At 49.7% G+C, this 16,505-nt stretch overlaps 1 protein-coding gene across 2 annotated transcripts in view; it reads right to left on the bottom strand.

Annotated features, from left to right (window-relative positions):
* TXNDC11 (thioredoxin domain containing 11) overlaps positions 1-16,505 on the bottom strand; it is a 69,389-nt gene that overhangs the window by 10,641 nt on the left and 42,243 nt on the right. For both annotated transcript variants that reach the window (XM_047780487.1, XM_047780488.1), the window contains 3 exons: positions 9,393-9,505; positions 7,100-7,300; positions 499-1,291 (listed from right to left, as the gene is read on the bottom strand). In XM_047780487.1, coding sequence (XP_047636443.1) covers positions 499-1,291; positions 7,100-7,300; positions 9,393-9,505 — 1,107 coding nt within the window. The remainder of the gene's footprint in view (positions 1-498; positions 1,292-7,099; positions 7,301-9,392; positions 9,506-16,505) is intronic.

Raw genomic sequence — 16,505 nt, 5'->3', positions numbered from 1 at the left:
CTTGTCATAAAACAGCCGCAGGACAAACTGGGTCTGGCAGCCGCCTCAACACATCTACAGTTAAACCTGTGAGACAAAAAAGGGGGGACAGGAGGGCCTATCATTTCACTGCTTTCTGTTTAGGTTCTGTCAGAATGAAGCTGCTGTCAGGGCTCACATTCACGGGCCCCAGGGAAGTTACCACCAGAGGGGCTCTCCGCCCCCCTGTCCGTCTCAGTGGCCAGGTTCCCACCGCCTGGGGCTTGCGCCACCTCAGAGATGTGGCAGCCCTGACAATCTGGAACACTGGTCACTTAGCCCCCAGGGCTCAGGGACAAGCTCAGCCAAGAAGTGGACTGTGAAAGTTTCTGTTCCATTTAAGAGACAAATTAGCTTCTTGTAAAATTCTGACCAGCTACATTCGAAGGATTTCACAGGTGCTAAGAGCCAGTCATAATGAGATGCCCGCATAACAGCTACCTAGTTAAGTGAGGGAGAACCCTGTGCTGCCCACGGTACCTAGGGTGAACTTCATCAGAGCGAGTTTTGGATCCAAGATGTAGTGAGACTCTTCCTTCACATCAACGATGGTGGCGAATTCTTTCACCTGAGCGGTGCTTGGAGCACCCAGCCTCTCAGCATATAACCAAAATAAATTGGAATCCAAAAGGTACATGTTCAGGGTCTTGTTGGTTCTGCAGCTCAGGCCGGTGAAGCTTGTGCTAGTCACGTCCAGTTCGGGAAAAAGATACCTGTTCTCCTCAATGTGAGGAACAGAGCTGGGGGGATCGACCTCGCATTTCTTCTCGAGGGAAGAAAACGCAGTGGTCGGGGACTCAAAGGCGTCTTGTTCAGAATCAATGAGGCCTGTCCCGCCCCTGCTGATGGTCCTGCAACATGCAGAGTAGTAGCTGAAAGGGCTATAGAAACTTAGAAAATTGCTGCATTCTATGCTATCTGATGCCACATGATAAAAGGTCTGCTCCTTGAGGTAGAAGGAATCCAGAGCTGCTGCCATCTCGAAAAAGCTGCACTGGGGCACGCTGACCGAGCTCAGCCTGACGCTGCCGGCCGTCTGGTTGACACACAGTTCACAGACATTGTGGGTCCTGGAGATGGAGTGCCACTGGGGCAGCACCACGGTGTTGCAGCAGGGGGACGCCGACCCCAGTGGCGGGTCCAGCAGCCGGGCGGGGGGCTCAGGGGCCAGAGACTTGAACACAGGGGCGTCCACTCGCCGCAGGTGCTGAAGGAGCCGCTCCACCACCTGGTCCCCGTGACAGTTGTTGTACTCCAAGGCCACTTCGGTGATCTGAAACACAGGACGGAGCTGGTCAGAGGCATGGGGGGCGGTGGGGGGGGGCTGGCTGGGGGAGAGACCCCGGGGCGGTCAGGCCTGGAAAGAAGGAACCACGGCCGGGAAGCACAGCACCAAACAGGAAGCTGTCATGCCCAAAGCCGCTGCTGATAAAGAGGTCTGGGTTGTTTTTCAGACGGTGTCGGTGTCGACGAGCACTGAACCACCTGCTCGGGCACATGGGGCCTGAGAGGGAGCTGTCCTGGTCGACCACGTGACCGGGGAAGCAGCTCCCCCCACGACGCACGAGCAGGTCGTCGAAGAACCGGGAACAGAATTGAAATCTCAACTCCCAGTGGGGTGCGCTTTCCTCGACATCTTTCCAACTCCTCCAGATGAGGCCTTCTCTCTTCATCGCACCACGAGTGTAAAAACTTCCTAAGCACCCAACTAGTGGATCAAAATATTGCACAACACGTTTCCAAATAAATGTAAGCCTCACAGGAGGCGACGCGTTCAACCTGTTCCGACCCATACTCATCCATCCGGCGCCCCTCTCTGAGCCCCCCCCCCCCTCTCTGAGTGGCAACATCGACCTGGAAATTCAGCTGATCCTCCGTTTCCTCTGCATCTCCACAAGCCTCCCAGCCCGTCAGCTCTGACTTCAGCCTCCCCAGGCAGCCCCTCCTTTGCACCCTCTCAGCCACAGCCTCCGCTCGGGCCCTCGCTATCACAGATCTCCTCCATCTGCTCTCCCTGCTCTTAATGGAGCCTCTCTGCTACCACCACTTATTTTTAAAAATACAACTCGAAGCACAAGACTCTGCTACCAAATGACATTCGATGGCTCCCTATTACCTAGGGGGTCAAACCTACCACAATCTGACCTGCTGCTGCCTTTTTGGTGTCACGCCCCCATCTTTAGACCAGACCAGGCCCTCTCCCGATGCCATCCATGCCTAGCTGGTCAGATGGAGGAGGCCTGGCCAGGACCTTCTCCATCGCAAAAACCTCAACCCCTCTCCCCAAGACCAAGCACCAGGATGGCTGCTCCAGTAAAGCTAGCCCCACCCCCACCCGAGAAGAGGTAGGTTCTGCATCTTCAGGGTCCCAGAGGCCCTTCCCAGAGTCTCACGACTGTCTGTCGAGACACCCCTCTTCCCTACAGGCTCATGGATCCTCACAAGCAGGCACGTTTGATCTACCCTGTTCTCCCTGGAGTCTTACACAGAGCCAGGCACAGAACAAATGCTCAATAAACACCCGGTGAACGACGGGCACCTCTGGGTGACGGCCACTGCTCAGTGAGATGAACCGCTTTACTGTCAGAGCCGCGTTAGCCACTTAGATTCACATTTCATTCCAAGACGCTTCCAGTTCCAAACTGAGACTCTTTACCTTTCACCACCCAACACCCACACCAGTCTTCTGACAAAGACGAGCAAGTCATTATAATCCAAAGGCATGCATGCTCCCTAAAATAGAACTGTGTGCTGACTTAAATCAAATCCCGCAAGGTTAGCTAAAAGGTGTTAAATCGCTTAGAACTTTGTTCCATTAAAGAGAGTGTGTGTGTAGAAAACCATTTAATAGATGCTTTTGCAATTTAAAACTCAAACATATGAGTTTTAACATATGAGTTATAACATATGATACGAACAGAAAGTTAATTTACGACATTAAGGGTTACTTGAGATAATGATAAACCAGTATTTTGTGTTTTTCTCATTAATAGCCAGCTGCCCTTCTGCTCCATCTTGCTACTGTTTTATACTCAAAGATATAATAGATTACACTCCCTCCTGACCCCCCAAACCCACGAAAATCCAAGTACTATCGGCTTTCCAATATCTTGCATATCTGTAATTCAGTAACCATGGATTGAAAATATTTGGGGGGGGTGGGATTCCAGAAAGTTTCAGAAAACAAAACTTGAAACTGCTGCACAAGGGCAACTATTTATACAGCATCTACACTGCATTAGGTATTGTAAGAATCTTAGATACAATTTAAGTATATGGGCGGATGTGCACAGGTTAGCTGCAGACACCAGTCCATTTCATTTAGGAGACTGGAGCATGGTCCAGATTTTGGTATCTGTGAGGGTCCCAGAACTAATTCCCTGGGGAGGACTGTATTAACTGCAGGTTTTTATGAAAAGTCTAAGTAAAAGTACATTAAAGACAGCAAAATAACTTCAAAGGTCTTCTCCCCACATCTCTTTAATTGTCTTCTTAGGGCCATGGCATATGGAAGTTTCCAGGCTAGGGGTTGAATCAGAGCTGCAGCCACAGGCCTATGCCATAGCCACAGCCACGTGGGATCCGAGCAGCATCTGTGACCTACACCACAGCTCATGGCAAGGACAGATCCTTAACCCACTGAGCAGGGCCAGTGAACCGCATCCTCATGGAAACTAGTCAGGTTCTTAACCCGCTGAGCCACAATGGGAATTCCACCTTTCATTCTTAATCTCTCACAAACAAAACAGCCATCTAAAGGTTATTCCTAACTGAAGAAAATATTTTGTACAGTAATGCTGCTGAAGAGTGAGGAAGTCCTATTTTTCTCATATAAATTGAACCAGTTTTTACTTTTGTATTCCTTCTTCATAACAGGCAGTTTTTTGGTTTTCTTTTTGGGCTACACCCATGGCATGTGCGACTTTGAGGGCCAGGATCAAATCAGCACAGCTGCAGAGACAAGCTGGATTCTTTTTGTTGTTGTTGTTGCTATTTCCCGGGCCGCTCCCGCGGCATATGGAGGTTCCCAGGCTAGGGGTTGAATCGGAGCTGTAGCCACCGGCCCATGCCAGAGCCACAGCAACGCGGGATCCAAGCCGCGTCTGCAACCTACACCACAGCTCACGGCAACGCCGGATCGTTAACCCACTGAGCAAGGGCAGGGACTGAACCCGCAACCTCATGGTTCCTAGTCGGATTCGTCAACCACTGCGCCACGACGGGAACTCCGCAAGCTGGATTCTTAACCCACTGCGCCACAGCGGGACTGCTCAGGACGGAAAATGCACCCCAGTTACATCCATGTGTGAATCATTTGATGTCATATTTAATTTCATGTGAACTAATAAAGCAAATCTGGCAAATAACTTTGCACTATAAATGGTTCCTTCCATTTCTTTAATCAGAAAATCTGTAAGTCTGGACAAGATAACCACACCTCTGTCCACCAGACTCACACACAGGGAGCGCCCCGAGCAGCCCCGGGAAAGCTAAGAACTCAGGTGGACTCTTGGCTGGCTGCGCTGAGACTTCTCTTGATAAGCACACTGAGAGGTCTCACCATCTCTCGAGGACTCTCTAGGGACGCCGGGGGTCAGTGGCCTGAGGCCGTGCCTGCCTGCGGGGGGAGCGTGCACTTGTGGGAGAGCAGCTGCCAGTCTGGGACTGGGCCTCGTGACATGGCCCCCGACGTGGCCGTCCCTCACGGACGGATCGCCACCACGTTCCCCACCAGAGCTGCCCCAAACTCCCCCACCCTCACTCTACAATCACCCCTCTTTTCTCGACAACGCTGGCCTCAACTGCCTTCCCAAAGGTGGACCGAAAAGCATAATGGAAAAATAAGGCTTAAGACTTCAGCTCTTCCATAGTCAAAGAAGGCTTTGACTTTAGAATTCACCCCACATAAGTAAGGTGTTCACTCCTGCGACCCTGGCCAACCCGATGACTTGCTCACCACTCGTCACTGTGTCACCACTTCCCTGGTCACAAGCCCCACTTTCCATCCCGCCCCCCATCCAAGGTCAGGATCTTACTACTCTCACGGCTCCGGAACACGGCTACTAGGAAAACTTGAATAACGCTAACTCAGCTCTGCTGACATCTCTCCACCGTCAATGAGACTTCGAGGCAAGGATTAATCCTGAAGTCCTCCAAGCAGCACCCAAGGGCCTCTCCCTCAAAGGCTTTTCTCTGGACCTTCTCCCATCAGTCCTTTATGAGACCATACAACCTACAGCACTTCCTAATATCTAAACCAGCTGCACCTCCCCAACCCTGGGCCTCTGCTCAGGCCATTCCCCTCAGTAAGCTGCTTTCAAGCCATCACGAGCCTGGCCACCCCGAAGGTCTGTCTCCAGTACACGCCTCTCCCACAGCCTTGCCTGCCTCCCTCCTGCCCAGCCCCCCACCTCCCAGGACAGTGCCCATTCTCCTCCAGTCCCTCCAGGGGCAGACCTTCCTGTGCCTTGAATTATAAGGAGGCTCTTGCTCCCCTACTGGACGAGCCTCCTAGACCATGAGACCAAGGCTGAGCCTTCCCCGTCTTTCTCCCCCACAGCTCCCTGGCAGAGCGCTCAATAAGCAGTTGCTAAATGGACCTGAAACAAACAGGGGAATACACTGCACTTGGCTAAGTAATCCATACACTGCTAAGATGCCACCTGATTTTTAGCAGTCTTAAATAGAGGCTGAGGTTAGGGGAGTCTCTGAAGCTTGCAGGAATGCCATGAGCCCTGAGGAAAGAGCCTCTGGCAAAACCTTGATGAAAAAGAAGGCCTGGCCATAGATGACGGAGTTAGGGGCCATGGGGGAAGACGTCCATCCAGGAACAAAGGCGTGGAAACCAAGGGCCCCCTCGCCAGGTGCCTAAACCCAAGCCCAGCCCCCAGAACAGAGGAAATGGGAGTCCAGTCACCAAACACCACCCAGCCCAGGCCCCCCGACACGCTCAAGCCAGACAAGACGGAATTCTCCAGGAGGAAACTCGAGACGCTGAAGTAAAAATCTGCACACAGAGCTAACACCTTGGTTGAAAAGCCCATCTTCCCTACAAAGACCTTTAAGGGCTCTGATGCAGTAAAGAAGAGTGTCTTAGTTCATAAAAAAACTGTGTAGTGCAGATTTTCTAAAGAAATGAAGTCTTATTACTTCAGGTTCTCCCTAACCAGAGAAGAAACACAGCTATTTCATCTCTCTCCTTTGCTCCTCTAGGCCAGGGCAGCAGCATTCATTCAGAAGGCCCAGCAGGGACAATAACTTCAACAAAGAGCCTCCAGAGCAGCGAAGGGAGGGGCCTGGCCTGGCAAGAACCCTCAGGCTGGTATGGAGGCTCAAGAGCGGCAGCGTCTGGTTAGCCCGGCCTGGTACGCTGGCTGCCTGAAATTGGTTTTGGCCAATTAAGGGATCCTTGAGGGAAGGAAAAAACTAAAACCCCTAGTAAATCCAATTTAGCAATCCCAGGCGCTCTCTGCTGATTTTTACTGCTCTAAGTGCCTCCAAACGATCCATGTATAAAATAAACTCACATCCAGAGAGAGTGAACGCACCAGAGGAAGCAGAAAAGGCTGGAGGGAGGGCCTGGCTCCTGGTGGCTGTTTTCTCCAAAAACTGCTCGATGAGACAAGGAACGCTGAGAAAAGCACGAGATCCCGAGGTCACCACGGCCGCTGCTGGCTGCCGGGCTGAGGATGCCCAGGGCAACAGTCTGGCCAGACCCCCGTGACAACGGCATCCCCGAGGCCACACGAACCGCTGCCTGTGCTGCCCTTTGCCTGACATCAGTCGCCACAGGAGGAGGGCCCTCGCTCGGGGCCTTCTCTGCAGAGGCGTGGCGTGGCTTCCCTGCCCCCGACTCTCCGGGACCTGAGTGCTCGGCCCTAAGTGTGGCCAGAGAGGCTGGGGTGGGTGCTACCCGGGGCCCCTTTGGAGGGAAGGGAGTAAGGCCCCAGAAATGCAGCTGCGGCTCCTGGCGGCCGCTCAGCTACTGGGGGACACCGCTCTGAAGGTGCAATGGGAAACGTCCAAGTTCATGAGGTTCTCCCAGGCCTCACGAGACGCCTTCTATCAGGATGCCGCTTACCTCATCTATCAGGGGATGACTCTCGGCCAGGGGATTAAAAGGTATAAATAAAAAAAGCGCTGGTCCTTTCTTCAGCTCGTTTTGCAGCAGGAGACTCTTGCCGCCGTGTGGCCGCAGCCACCGAAGGAGCGTCTCTCGGTTTTCGAGGGCCCACTTGTAGACGTTCTCTGCCGTGTAGTTGATGACCTCCCTGGGAAAGACCTGGGAGGACAAAGGCACAGAGGATAAAAGGCAGGGCAGGACCAAGGTGCGGCGGCGCCCTCCACCCCCGGCCCGTCAAAGGGGAGGAGGCCGAGCGGCACCGTGGCCGCCCGTGCTCTGCTCAGCTAGACCCCGGCTCGGCGCCTCCCCACGGCGCTGCCTCGCGAGCAGCTGGAAAAAGCCAGAGCAGCTGCACGAGGTGCCTTTCACAGCGTGTGATTCATCTTCTCCCCTGCAGACACATGAGCCTGCCTGCCGGCCCGCCTGCCCGCCTGCCTGCCTGCGGCTGGCGACAATGACCCCGACCGCCCGCGTGCGCGAGGGGAGCGACCGAAGGTATGGGGTCTTTTAGGAGACGTTCAAGGAAGCTCGAAGGGAACAGAAATGCTGGAGTCAAGGATCATGTTGAGGTTGACCTTGGTCCCCCTGGACCCTCTTTCAGGGCACACGCTGTCTCTGCTATCTCACCTGTATCCCCAGTGACTAGACACCTGGCACAGAGCGGGACCTCAACAAATACCCGACTGAATCCACAGGTGACCTAGAACTTGTCCACGGCCATGGACCACACGTTGCGTGTACAGAATGGACAGATACACCTGGATTGTTTTTGCTTTGATCTTCTCTATCAAAGTTTGTCAAGCTAAAACTATTTTCTAAATTCCAATGATCGAAATCACCAGGTTTTAAACAAAATTCCCCCCAGTGCTTTGGAGAGGTCCATACAATGAGATTATTTTATGCTCCTCAAGACAGAGGTTTAAACTGGCTCATAACAAAGATGTCCACGGCTTTTTTTTTTTTTAAACAGTGGTACCCCAATAATATTTCATTTGATAAAAGGAACTCTGCTGCGACACCAACTGGCCCTAAAAAGGACGGAACTGAGGCAGGGAGCCCTGCATCTGTTTCAGCCTCGCTCTCACAGTCCTAACCTCCTTCCCCTCTATTTAAAATTTCTTCCTCAGTAAGCTTTACCATCCATACATGAACATGACACACGGTGGTGGCACAGCATGCTATAAAACAAAGGATGAAGGAAAATGAGAGACAGCAAAAGCGGATGAGGTCACAAGAAGCTCAGACAGAGGCACAAGGAGAGTGGGTGTGCGGCGGGAGAAACCATCGAGCAGTGAATCCCAAAGCGGGCTGGGGGAGCTGGGAGAAACATACTCAACCATCATAATAAACATGTCTATTTGGAAAACACAAAAACATATTTGATTTCTGGAATATAAACTGTGAGAAGGAAAGCCATCTGGGCCACAAGAGATATGTAAACGTTAGGGGGACCGGCAACCGAGCATTGCCTCTGCAGGCAGGAGGCCTGCATGCTGATCGGAGGGGCGCGTGGGTTTAGGGGGCCGGGCACACTGGGGACAGGGACACCGCTCTTCATTCAACCTGAAAGTAAGTCACTGACACTGCCAATGAAGTCAGAGGCCAAACAAACTCTCAGCGCTGGGACTGAGGAAGTAGCAATAAATAGAGCAGAAGCACAGGACTAGGCAGGATTGAGGCCGAAAGCTCAGAGACAGCTGAGTTGGGCTTGATTCACCAAAAAGCAAATAAAATCAAGGAACAAGGACAACAATGGAAAACCGAGCCTCTCTGGGGTGGGAAGCCATCAACTTCTCCCTGTGGCTTCACGAGAAACTTCAAAACCCACTGTGTCAGCAAAAGGAGAAGCATGTCCCATGACTCTTCTTGATAAATGGAACAAATGAACAAAGAACATCGCCCACTGGAAGCGTAACCCTGGAGAATGGGGGCCCAGACTAACACTTCCCCAGCAGAAGGATCCTGCAGTTTCATCCAAGAAGGAAAACTAACAAGGCTGTGCCAAAATCTAAGACTATAAATACAGACTTTCCCAGATGTTCAATTCTAGAGCCCACTAAGGCACGGGTTCTCAAGTGGGGGTGTGGGCTCCAGAGTGGGGTTGTAGGGACTCTCAGTTGGCATATAAAATCATTCGCATTCTTCTAGAGAGGGTGCCCCGAGAGATGTTATCCAATTCTCAGAGAAGGCCATGACCTAAGCAAGATTAAGAACCACTGCGCTAATATAAACGTGATTTCAAAATACTTACAAGAGATGTGTTGAAATGTCTATGTAAATACACACTTCCAGAGTGTGCTAAGGATACCAGTTTCGCAAGATGTTTATTTGTGATAACCCCAAATCGTACTGTTCCTAGGTAATCTGAAACAGAAAATTGTCCTTTATTAAAAAGAAAAGGCCTCTGCCTTCAAACAGCCACAAAACCCACTGACCAAATCGTGATGCACAAGTTCCCCGGAGCCAAGCTCTCTTTGGTCACCTGGCCTGGACACAAGAGGAGGAGCTGAAGAAACCAACTCCAGAAACAGACCTCACCTCGGCCCTGACGACCACCTGGGCTGTGCCCGTCCACGGCCCCCCACTCACCAGCCCCATCTCGGAGCCCAGGTACGTGCTGCCCTCTGTCTGGACACTTCCGCGGCCAGTTCCTTCTCATTCAGATCTAGGCTCCAACCCCACCGCCTCGGAGGGTCAGGGCCTTCCCTGACCACCTACCTGCCTTGGCATGGTCTGTAAGGGGAAAACGGGGCTCCCTCCCACTCAGGCCCTCTCTCCACAATCACTCTCTTTTCTTTTATAGCAATTATTAACATTTACACAGTCTTACTGATTTACTTCAATTTTCTTTGGTCCAACTTCCTCGTGAGTTCTGTGAAATTAGAAACCTGTTCACTGCTGTTACCCCAGCAAGGAAAGCAGGGCCTGGGTACATGCATATTCACCTCCCCATCGATACATTTTAGCTAAGTTTTAGTCTAGCATGTAGGAGGAACTCACATAAATTAGTAAGAAAAAGAAAGCAGTTACAAGTGGGCAAATCATAGAAAAGGAAATGCAAAAGCCTAATACCACACATGACCTACTTCAGAGGAAAGCAAACGACAATGTCACTTTTCACCTCAAAATGCCCAAAGCTTGAGACACAGGAAATATCAAATATTGATAAGCAGCAGAGAAATGGGTATCTGATGCAATGCTGGTGGAAAAGGCAAAGTGGCTGCTTCTCGGGAGAGCAATTTGTTACACCGACGACGACGGTGAAACAGATGCAGCCCGCAGCCCCCCGAGTCCACGTCTCAGGGTCCACACAAGTGCAAGGAGAGTCACACACATGAGGCCGGCCACCAAGAAATACCCTGCAGACGTTCAAGACAGTGAGGAGGGGCTATCTCTGAATCACGAACAGCTTTTCCACGACAGATGTGAGTGAAAAGCAAGCTGAACAAAGGTAAAGTACATCATTTGGGTGGAAGAGAACCTCATGCTCACAAAACATTTTTTTCCCTGCAGGCATGTATGTTTAGAAATGTATACACAACCTGAAAGGATCGTAAAAATGGTTTTACGTTCGGGGGAGGAAATCAAAGGGGGCTTTATCCTAATGTGCGAAGTTTTCTTCCTCCCCCCCGCCCCGCCAGGAATGTATTTACTGTAATATCTGTGTGATTAAAAACGGACTAAAATGTCTAGCATTAAAAAAGGGTGGATAGATAAGACAGTATAGGAAAAGGTACACTCTTTCCTATGCCCTTTCTGCTTTATTAGTAGACATTAAATACACTAAGAGTTAAACTGCAAATGTTACCAAGTGATATCTAAGCAGCTAAAATATTACGGTACTAAACTCACGAAGCTTCTTCTTTTTTTTTTTTTTTTGTCTTTTTGCCTTTACGTGAGCCACTCCCGCGGCATATGGAGGTTCCCAGGCTAGGGGTCAAATCGGAAGCTGTAGCTGCCAGCCTACGCCAGAGCCACAGCAACTCAGGATCCGAGCCGCGTCTGCAATCTACACCACAGTTCACGGCAACGCTGGATCGTTAACCCACTGAGCAAGGGCAGGGACTGAACCCGCCACCTCATGGTTCCTAGTCGGATTTGTTAACCACTGCGCCACGAAGGGCACTCCTAAACTCACGAAGCTTCTAGCGTGCTCACACAAGCCCCACCTTCCAGCAGGGGCGGCCTCTTCCTCTCAGAGGCGTGGCTGCTGAGGATGGGGTAGGGGTTACCGTGTCCTCCAAAGCCAGGCTGGACAATCTACCACCACCTGGATGAGTTTTAAATGGTACAAAACCAAAGAAACACAGGAAGAATAAGCCAGAAATGACAGCAATGGGTGACGAGGGGGGGGGCGCGGGGGGGCAGAGTGGGGGCAGGGAAGGAAGGGGAAGCAGAGAACAGGTGTGAAGCAGCCGCCCTTCTTTCTTCCAGGTATCAGAGGAGAGCCACAGCAAAGCTTCCCACACGCAGACCCTAAGATCACCAAACCCACCAACCTGCTCGGGGATCCGGTGTGGAATACATGCGCTAACAAATAACCCTGACTGTCCTGCGAAGGCATCACACCACCGTGAATGCGGGTGGCTGGTGGGGAGGAAGAACGGAACCAGAAAAGAACTGCAAGCAGTCTCCTGACTGGATACTGGAAGACCAAAGACGATGAGAGGCAGGCTTCTCAGGGCAGGAATAAGAAGAGGGGAACGCTAAAGAGACCTCTGCCGCATTCGACTGGGATCAGAGAGAATTAGTGTAAGCTCAAGACTTTTGATAGACACAGAGATAACAGGCATAGAACTACAAAGGCACACGTACGTGTGGGTAGAAACACATATACATCCTAGCTCCATCTGCTGAAAGGGCCTGAAGTCACCACACCCGAGACCAAAGAGCATAGCTTGGGCCCAGATATGGGTTTCTTTTTTTCTTCCTTTTTTTTTTTGCTTTTTAGGGTTGCACCTGTGGCATATGGAGATTTCCAGGCTAGAGGTCTAATTGGAGCTACAGCCCCGGCCCACACCATAGACACAGCAACGCTGGATCTGAGCCATGTCTGCGACCTACACCACAGCTCATGGCAACACGGATCCTTAACCCACTGAGCGAGGCCAGGGATTGAAGCCGCAACCTCATGGTTTCTAGTCGGGTTTGTTTCCACTGCACCACAACAGGAACTCCCAGACCTGGGTTTCTAAATGCCATTTTTCTTTTCTTTTTTTTTTTTTTTTGTCTTTTTGCCATTTCTTGGGCCGCTCCCGTGGCATATGGAGGTTCCCAGGCTAGGGGTCCAATCCGAGCTGTAGCCACCTGGCCTACACCAGAGCCACAGCAACGCAGGATCCAAGCCGTGTCTGCAACCTACACCACAGCTCACGGCCACACCGGATCGTCAGTCCACCGAGCAAGGCCAGGGACCAAACCCGCAACCTCATGGTTCCTAGTCGGATTCGTTAACCACTGAGCCACGACAGGAACTCCTAAACGCCATTTTTCAATGAAGGAAACCATGCGATCCCTGGCCAGGGACCTCTCACATGCCAGGGGTGCAGCCAGAAGAAATCACAGCTCCTTGGAGACGAGGCTAACCCCAGAGCTGGGGCACAAGGAAGCCCAAGATAAGCCTAAAACATCTTGTGTCAGAAGTAAAGAAGTCCTCATAAAAGCGAGGGGAGATTTGTTCAAAGGACACAGGCGCCTAATGGCCAAAGCCGGAACGATTTAAACAACAAAAGAAGCCACGACCAGTGCTTTTCGAAAGTGTCAATGTCTTGAAGACAAGGAAAGAGTGAGGGACTGTCATAGGAGGAGACTAAGGAGAGAAAAGCCATTAAATATGATGTGGGACCCCAAGCTGGATCCTGGAACAGAAAACAAACGTGAGCGCAAACCACTGGCAAGAGTCAAATAAGGCCTACAGCTTAGTTAATAACACTGTACCAATGCCAATTTCTTTGTTCTGACAAAAGCACCATAACAAATGGTGAAATAATACATTAACACCAGGCAAAGCTAGCTGAAGGTGGAGCTTAGGGAACCCTCGGTCCTATTTCTATAAGTTTCCTGCAAGTATATAAAGTTAGTTCAAAATTTAAATGTAGGGAGTTCCCGTCGTGGCGCAGTGGTTAACAAATCCGACTAGGAACCATGAGGTTGCGGGTTCGGTCCCTGCCCTTGCTCAGTGGGTTAGCAATCCGGCGTTGCCGTGAGCTGGGGTGTAGGTTGCAGACTCGGCTCGGATCCCAAGTTGCTGTGGCTCTGGCGTAGGCCGGTGGCTACAGCTCCGATTCAACCCCTAGCCTGGGAACCTCCATATGCCGCGGGAGCGGCCCAAGAAATAGCAACAACAACAACAACAACAATAACAACAACAAAGACAAAAAAAAAAAAAAAGAGAGAGAAGTGAAGGAAAACCAGCCAGTAGGAAGCTCGCTTGAGAGTCCGCCAAAGTGACCACCGTGATTTCCTGGAGGAGCGGAATAAGTAACGACGGCCTGACTCCGAGGGTGCAAGGGGCCACTCGAAAGCCTGCTGAACTGCTCTAATGAGAACAGGCAGCACGGCTGCACAGGACAGGGTCTCACACGCCCAAACATACTCCAGTTTCAAAACTTGATTTTTCACAAGGAGAAATTCACAGAAGTCCCACATTTTAAAAGTTCCTGCACATAACGGACACCCTGCGGGAAGAAGCAGTTAAATCCGCCGTGTCCTCTGTACAAGGAGTACTTGAATCAGCAGAGGAAGTTTATGGTGTAAGAGTGACACGAGAAAATAACACGTCTCATGTTCACATCTAGCACATTCTCCGTTAAGCAGGGCTCCAGGGCTTTCTACAATAGGGGTCTTTGTCATTTATAAAATGAATAACTCTGTCCTAAAATTAATGAAGCTTCGATATTTTAATTAAGGACTGTGAATGTGTTGAATGATTCAAACATAAATTCAGAATAATGATCTCCCCTCCCCCACCAATGGTCCAACAATGGCATGATTCTACTTAGTGAATAATAATGATGATGATGATGATTAAAAAACACAGTAAGGTCTGTTGGCCAGGCCACTGGCCAGTTTATAGTCTCTATTAACCATCCAGGGCAAGGTGTCAGGAAGACGGCTGCAAGATGAAACGAGACCTTGAAAGGACATCTGGGTGAAAGCAGGTGTTACGGAGCAGTTTCTGCAGCTTGTCACAGACACCAAGTAGGTCAAGGTGACCACAGCATGAAGATTGGCTTGTCTGCTGCCTGCTACAAAAGGTGCTGAGTCCTTGGCCCTGTGTCCCTCAGCTACAAGGCAACCCACGGCATACAGAGGCCCCACCCAGGCCCATGCATCACGCACCCTTCACCACACCCCCTCACGGCATGGGGTGAGCAGAAACCAACACTATCAGGCCCATGAGGTTTTGTCTGCTTGAGGAACAAACAGCCTTCTCTGCTCCATTGCATTTCTTTTTGCACTTATTGCAGATTGACCCCTGCAATAAGTCAACTATCTTGTACAAGGTTGGGGTTCTTTTCCATCACTAGAAGAATGCTCCACCCCAGCTCCCCACACCCCCACAGGCGGAACTTCCCTTGTCCTTCCCGTGCCTTCCACACACCACTGTCACCATTTATCTTGTGGCCGCCACCAAGGACACACTGGGAATGCAAAGAGATGAAATCCCATCTGGTTTCCATTCGGACTCATCTGGCTCACTTGTGATCTTTCGGGTTTGCACCAAGGTTTTTTGGTTTTGGCCTTTTGCATAATGTTTTAATATCAGACTACTTTATTTCGCTTTTAATCACTGTCTTAAATTCCACTTTTAACAGTAAAACCTCGGTTCAGTATTAAGGTAAAGCACATACATTCTAAGGTGGGACCTCAGTGGGACAAGATATTACAATCCTCAAACATTCCAGAAAGAATAATAAATAGTTTCTTTTGTTAGCAAAAGAGAACATTTTTTTTTTCTTTTTAACTGAAGTATAGTTGATTTACCGTACTGTTTTAGTTTCAGGTGTACAACAAAGTAATTCAGTTACATACATTTTTTTTCAGATTTTCCATTAATAGATTTTTTTAAATTGTGTTTTAAAATTAATAATGAAGGGTCTTGCCAGAAGCAAAGCCACACAATTCACACTCCCCAACTAAGAGCTACCAGGAGCACACTCTGAAGCATTAACTCAAGGATATGCCTGCAGGAGACTCGGTATCTTAGAAAATAATTGCTTTTTTTTGGATAATGAGGCCCAGGTCCCGAGCTGCACCATCTGATGTGGTAGCCACTGACAATATGTGAACACTCGAAATATGAACAATTGAGGGACTAAATTTTTAACTTTGATTTTAATTAATGTAAAAGTGATAACTCAGTTATTGGAAAACATTTAAGCATGTTTAAAACAACTTGGGTTTGTAACCTGAAAGTAATATAATACTGTAAGTCAATTATAGTACCATTAAAACAACATAAAACAATATTTGGTAGGTAAATCACTTTTTTCAACTGAAAATTTTATGAACTCTAAATACAAATCAAGTATTTCCAGTGAAAGTTCAGCATCTGAATTGAGATATGCTGTGAGATATAAAAGACTTGGTTCAATAAAAAATGTAAAATATCTCAAATTAGGAATTCCCATTGAGGCTCAGCAGTAATGAACCCAACTAGTAGCCAGGAGGCCACAGGTTCTATCCCTGGCTCAGTGGGTTATGGATCTGACATTGCTGTGGACTGTGTTTAAGTCGCAGACACGGCTCAGATCTGGTGTTGCTGTGGCTGTGGTGTAGGCCAGGGGCTACAGCTCCAATTGGACCCCTAGCCTGGGAACCTCCATAGGCCGTGGGTGTGACCCTAAAAAAAAAGGAAAAAAAATCTCAAATTCTCCTACTACTTCTTAAATTTTAATGCAGCCACCAGGAAATTTTAAAATACCTACATGGTTCCTGTGATAGTTCTACTGCACTGTGGCACTGAGGAAAAAGCAAGATTTATGTAACTCAGGAAGATTAGGCTAAAATAGTGAGTCTTAATACTGGACAAGTTATCAGGGAAGGATACAGAAGATGACATTTCTTCAGTTTTTTTCGTGAAAGTCCCCCAATAGCAGCGCGTGATTACTTTTAGGACTGTGTCCCACCCTCTCCTCGTGACTCTAGGGCTAAACTGCTGAGCTTCTGCAATCAATTCTCTTGGAGGCCTAAAGAGCACGGGGTGTTCCACAATAAGGTACCTGAGGCGACCCAAAGAACAAACAGAAATGCCAGAGCCGAACAACGTGGACACTTTTACATCGGGACTGGCCATCTGCTCTCTGGGCGGCTTCTGCGTGAGCTCATCTCTCAGGGACCACAGAACACAACAGAGCATCAG

This window comes from Phacochoerus africanus, chromosome 5, assembly GCF_016906955.1.
Source record: "Phacochoerus africanus isolate WHEZ1 chromosome 5, ROS_Pafr_v1, whole genome shotgun sequence".
NCBI classification, from domain to species: Eukaryota; Metazoa; Chordata; class Mammalia; order Artiodactyla; family Suidae; genus Phacochoerus; species Phacochoerus africanus.
The sequence above is the reverse complement of the archived record's forward strand: the minus strand, read 5'-3'. Positions and strand labels throughout refer to the sequence as shown.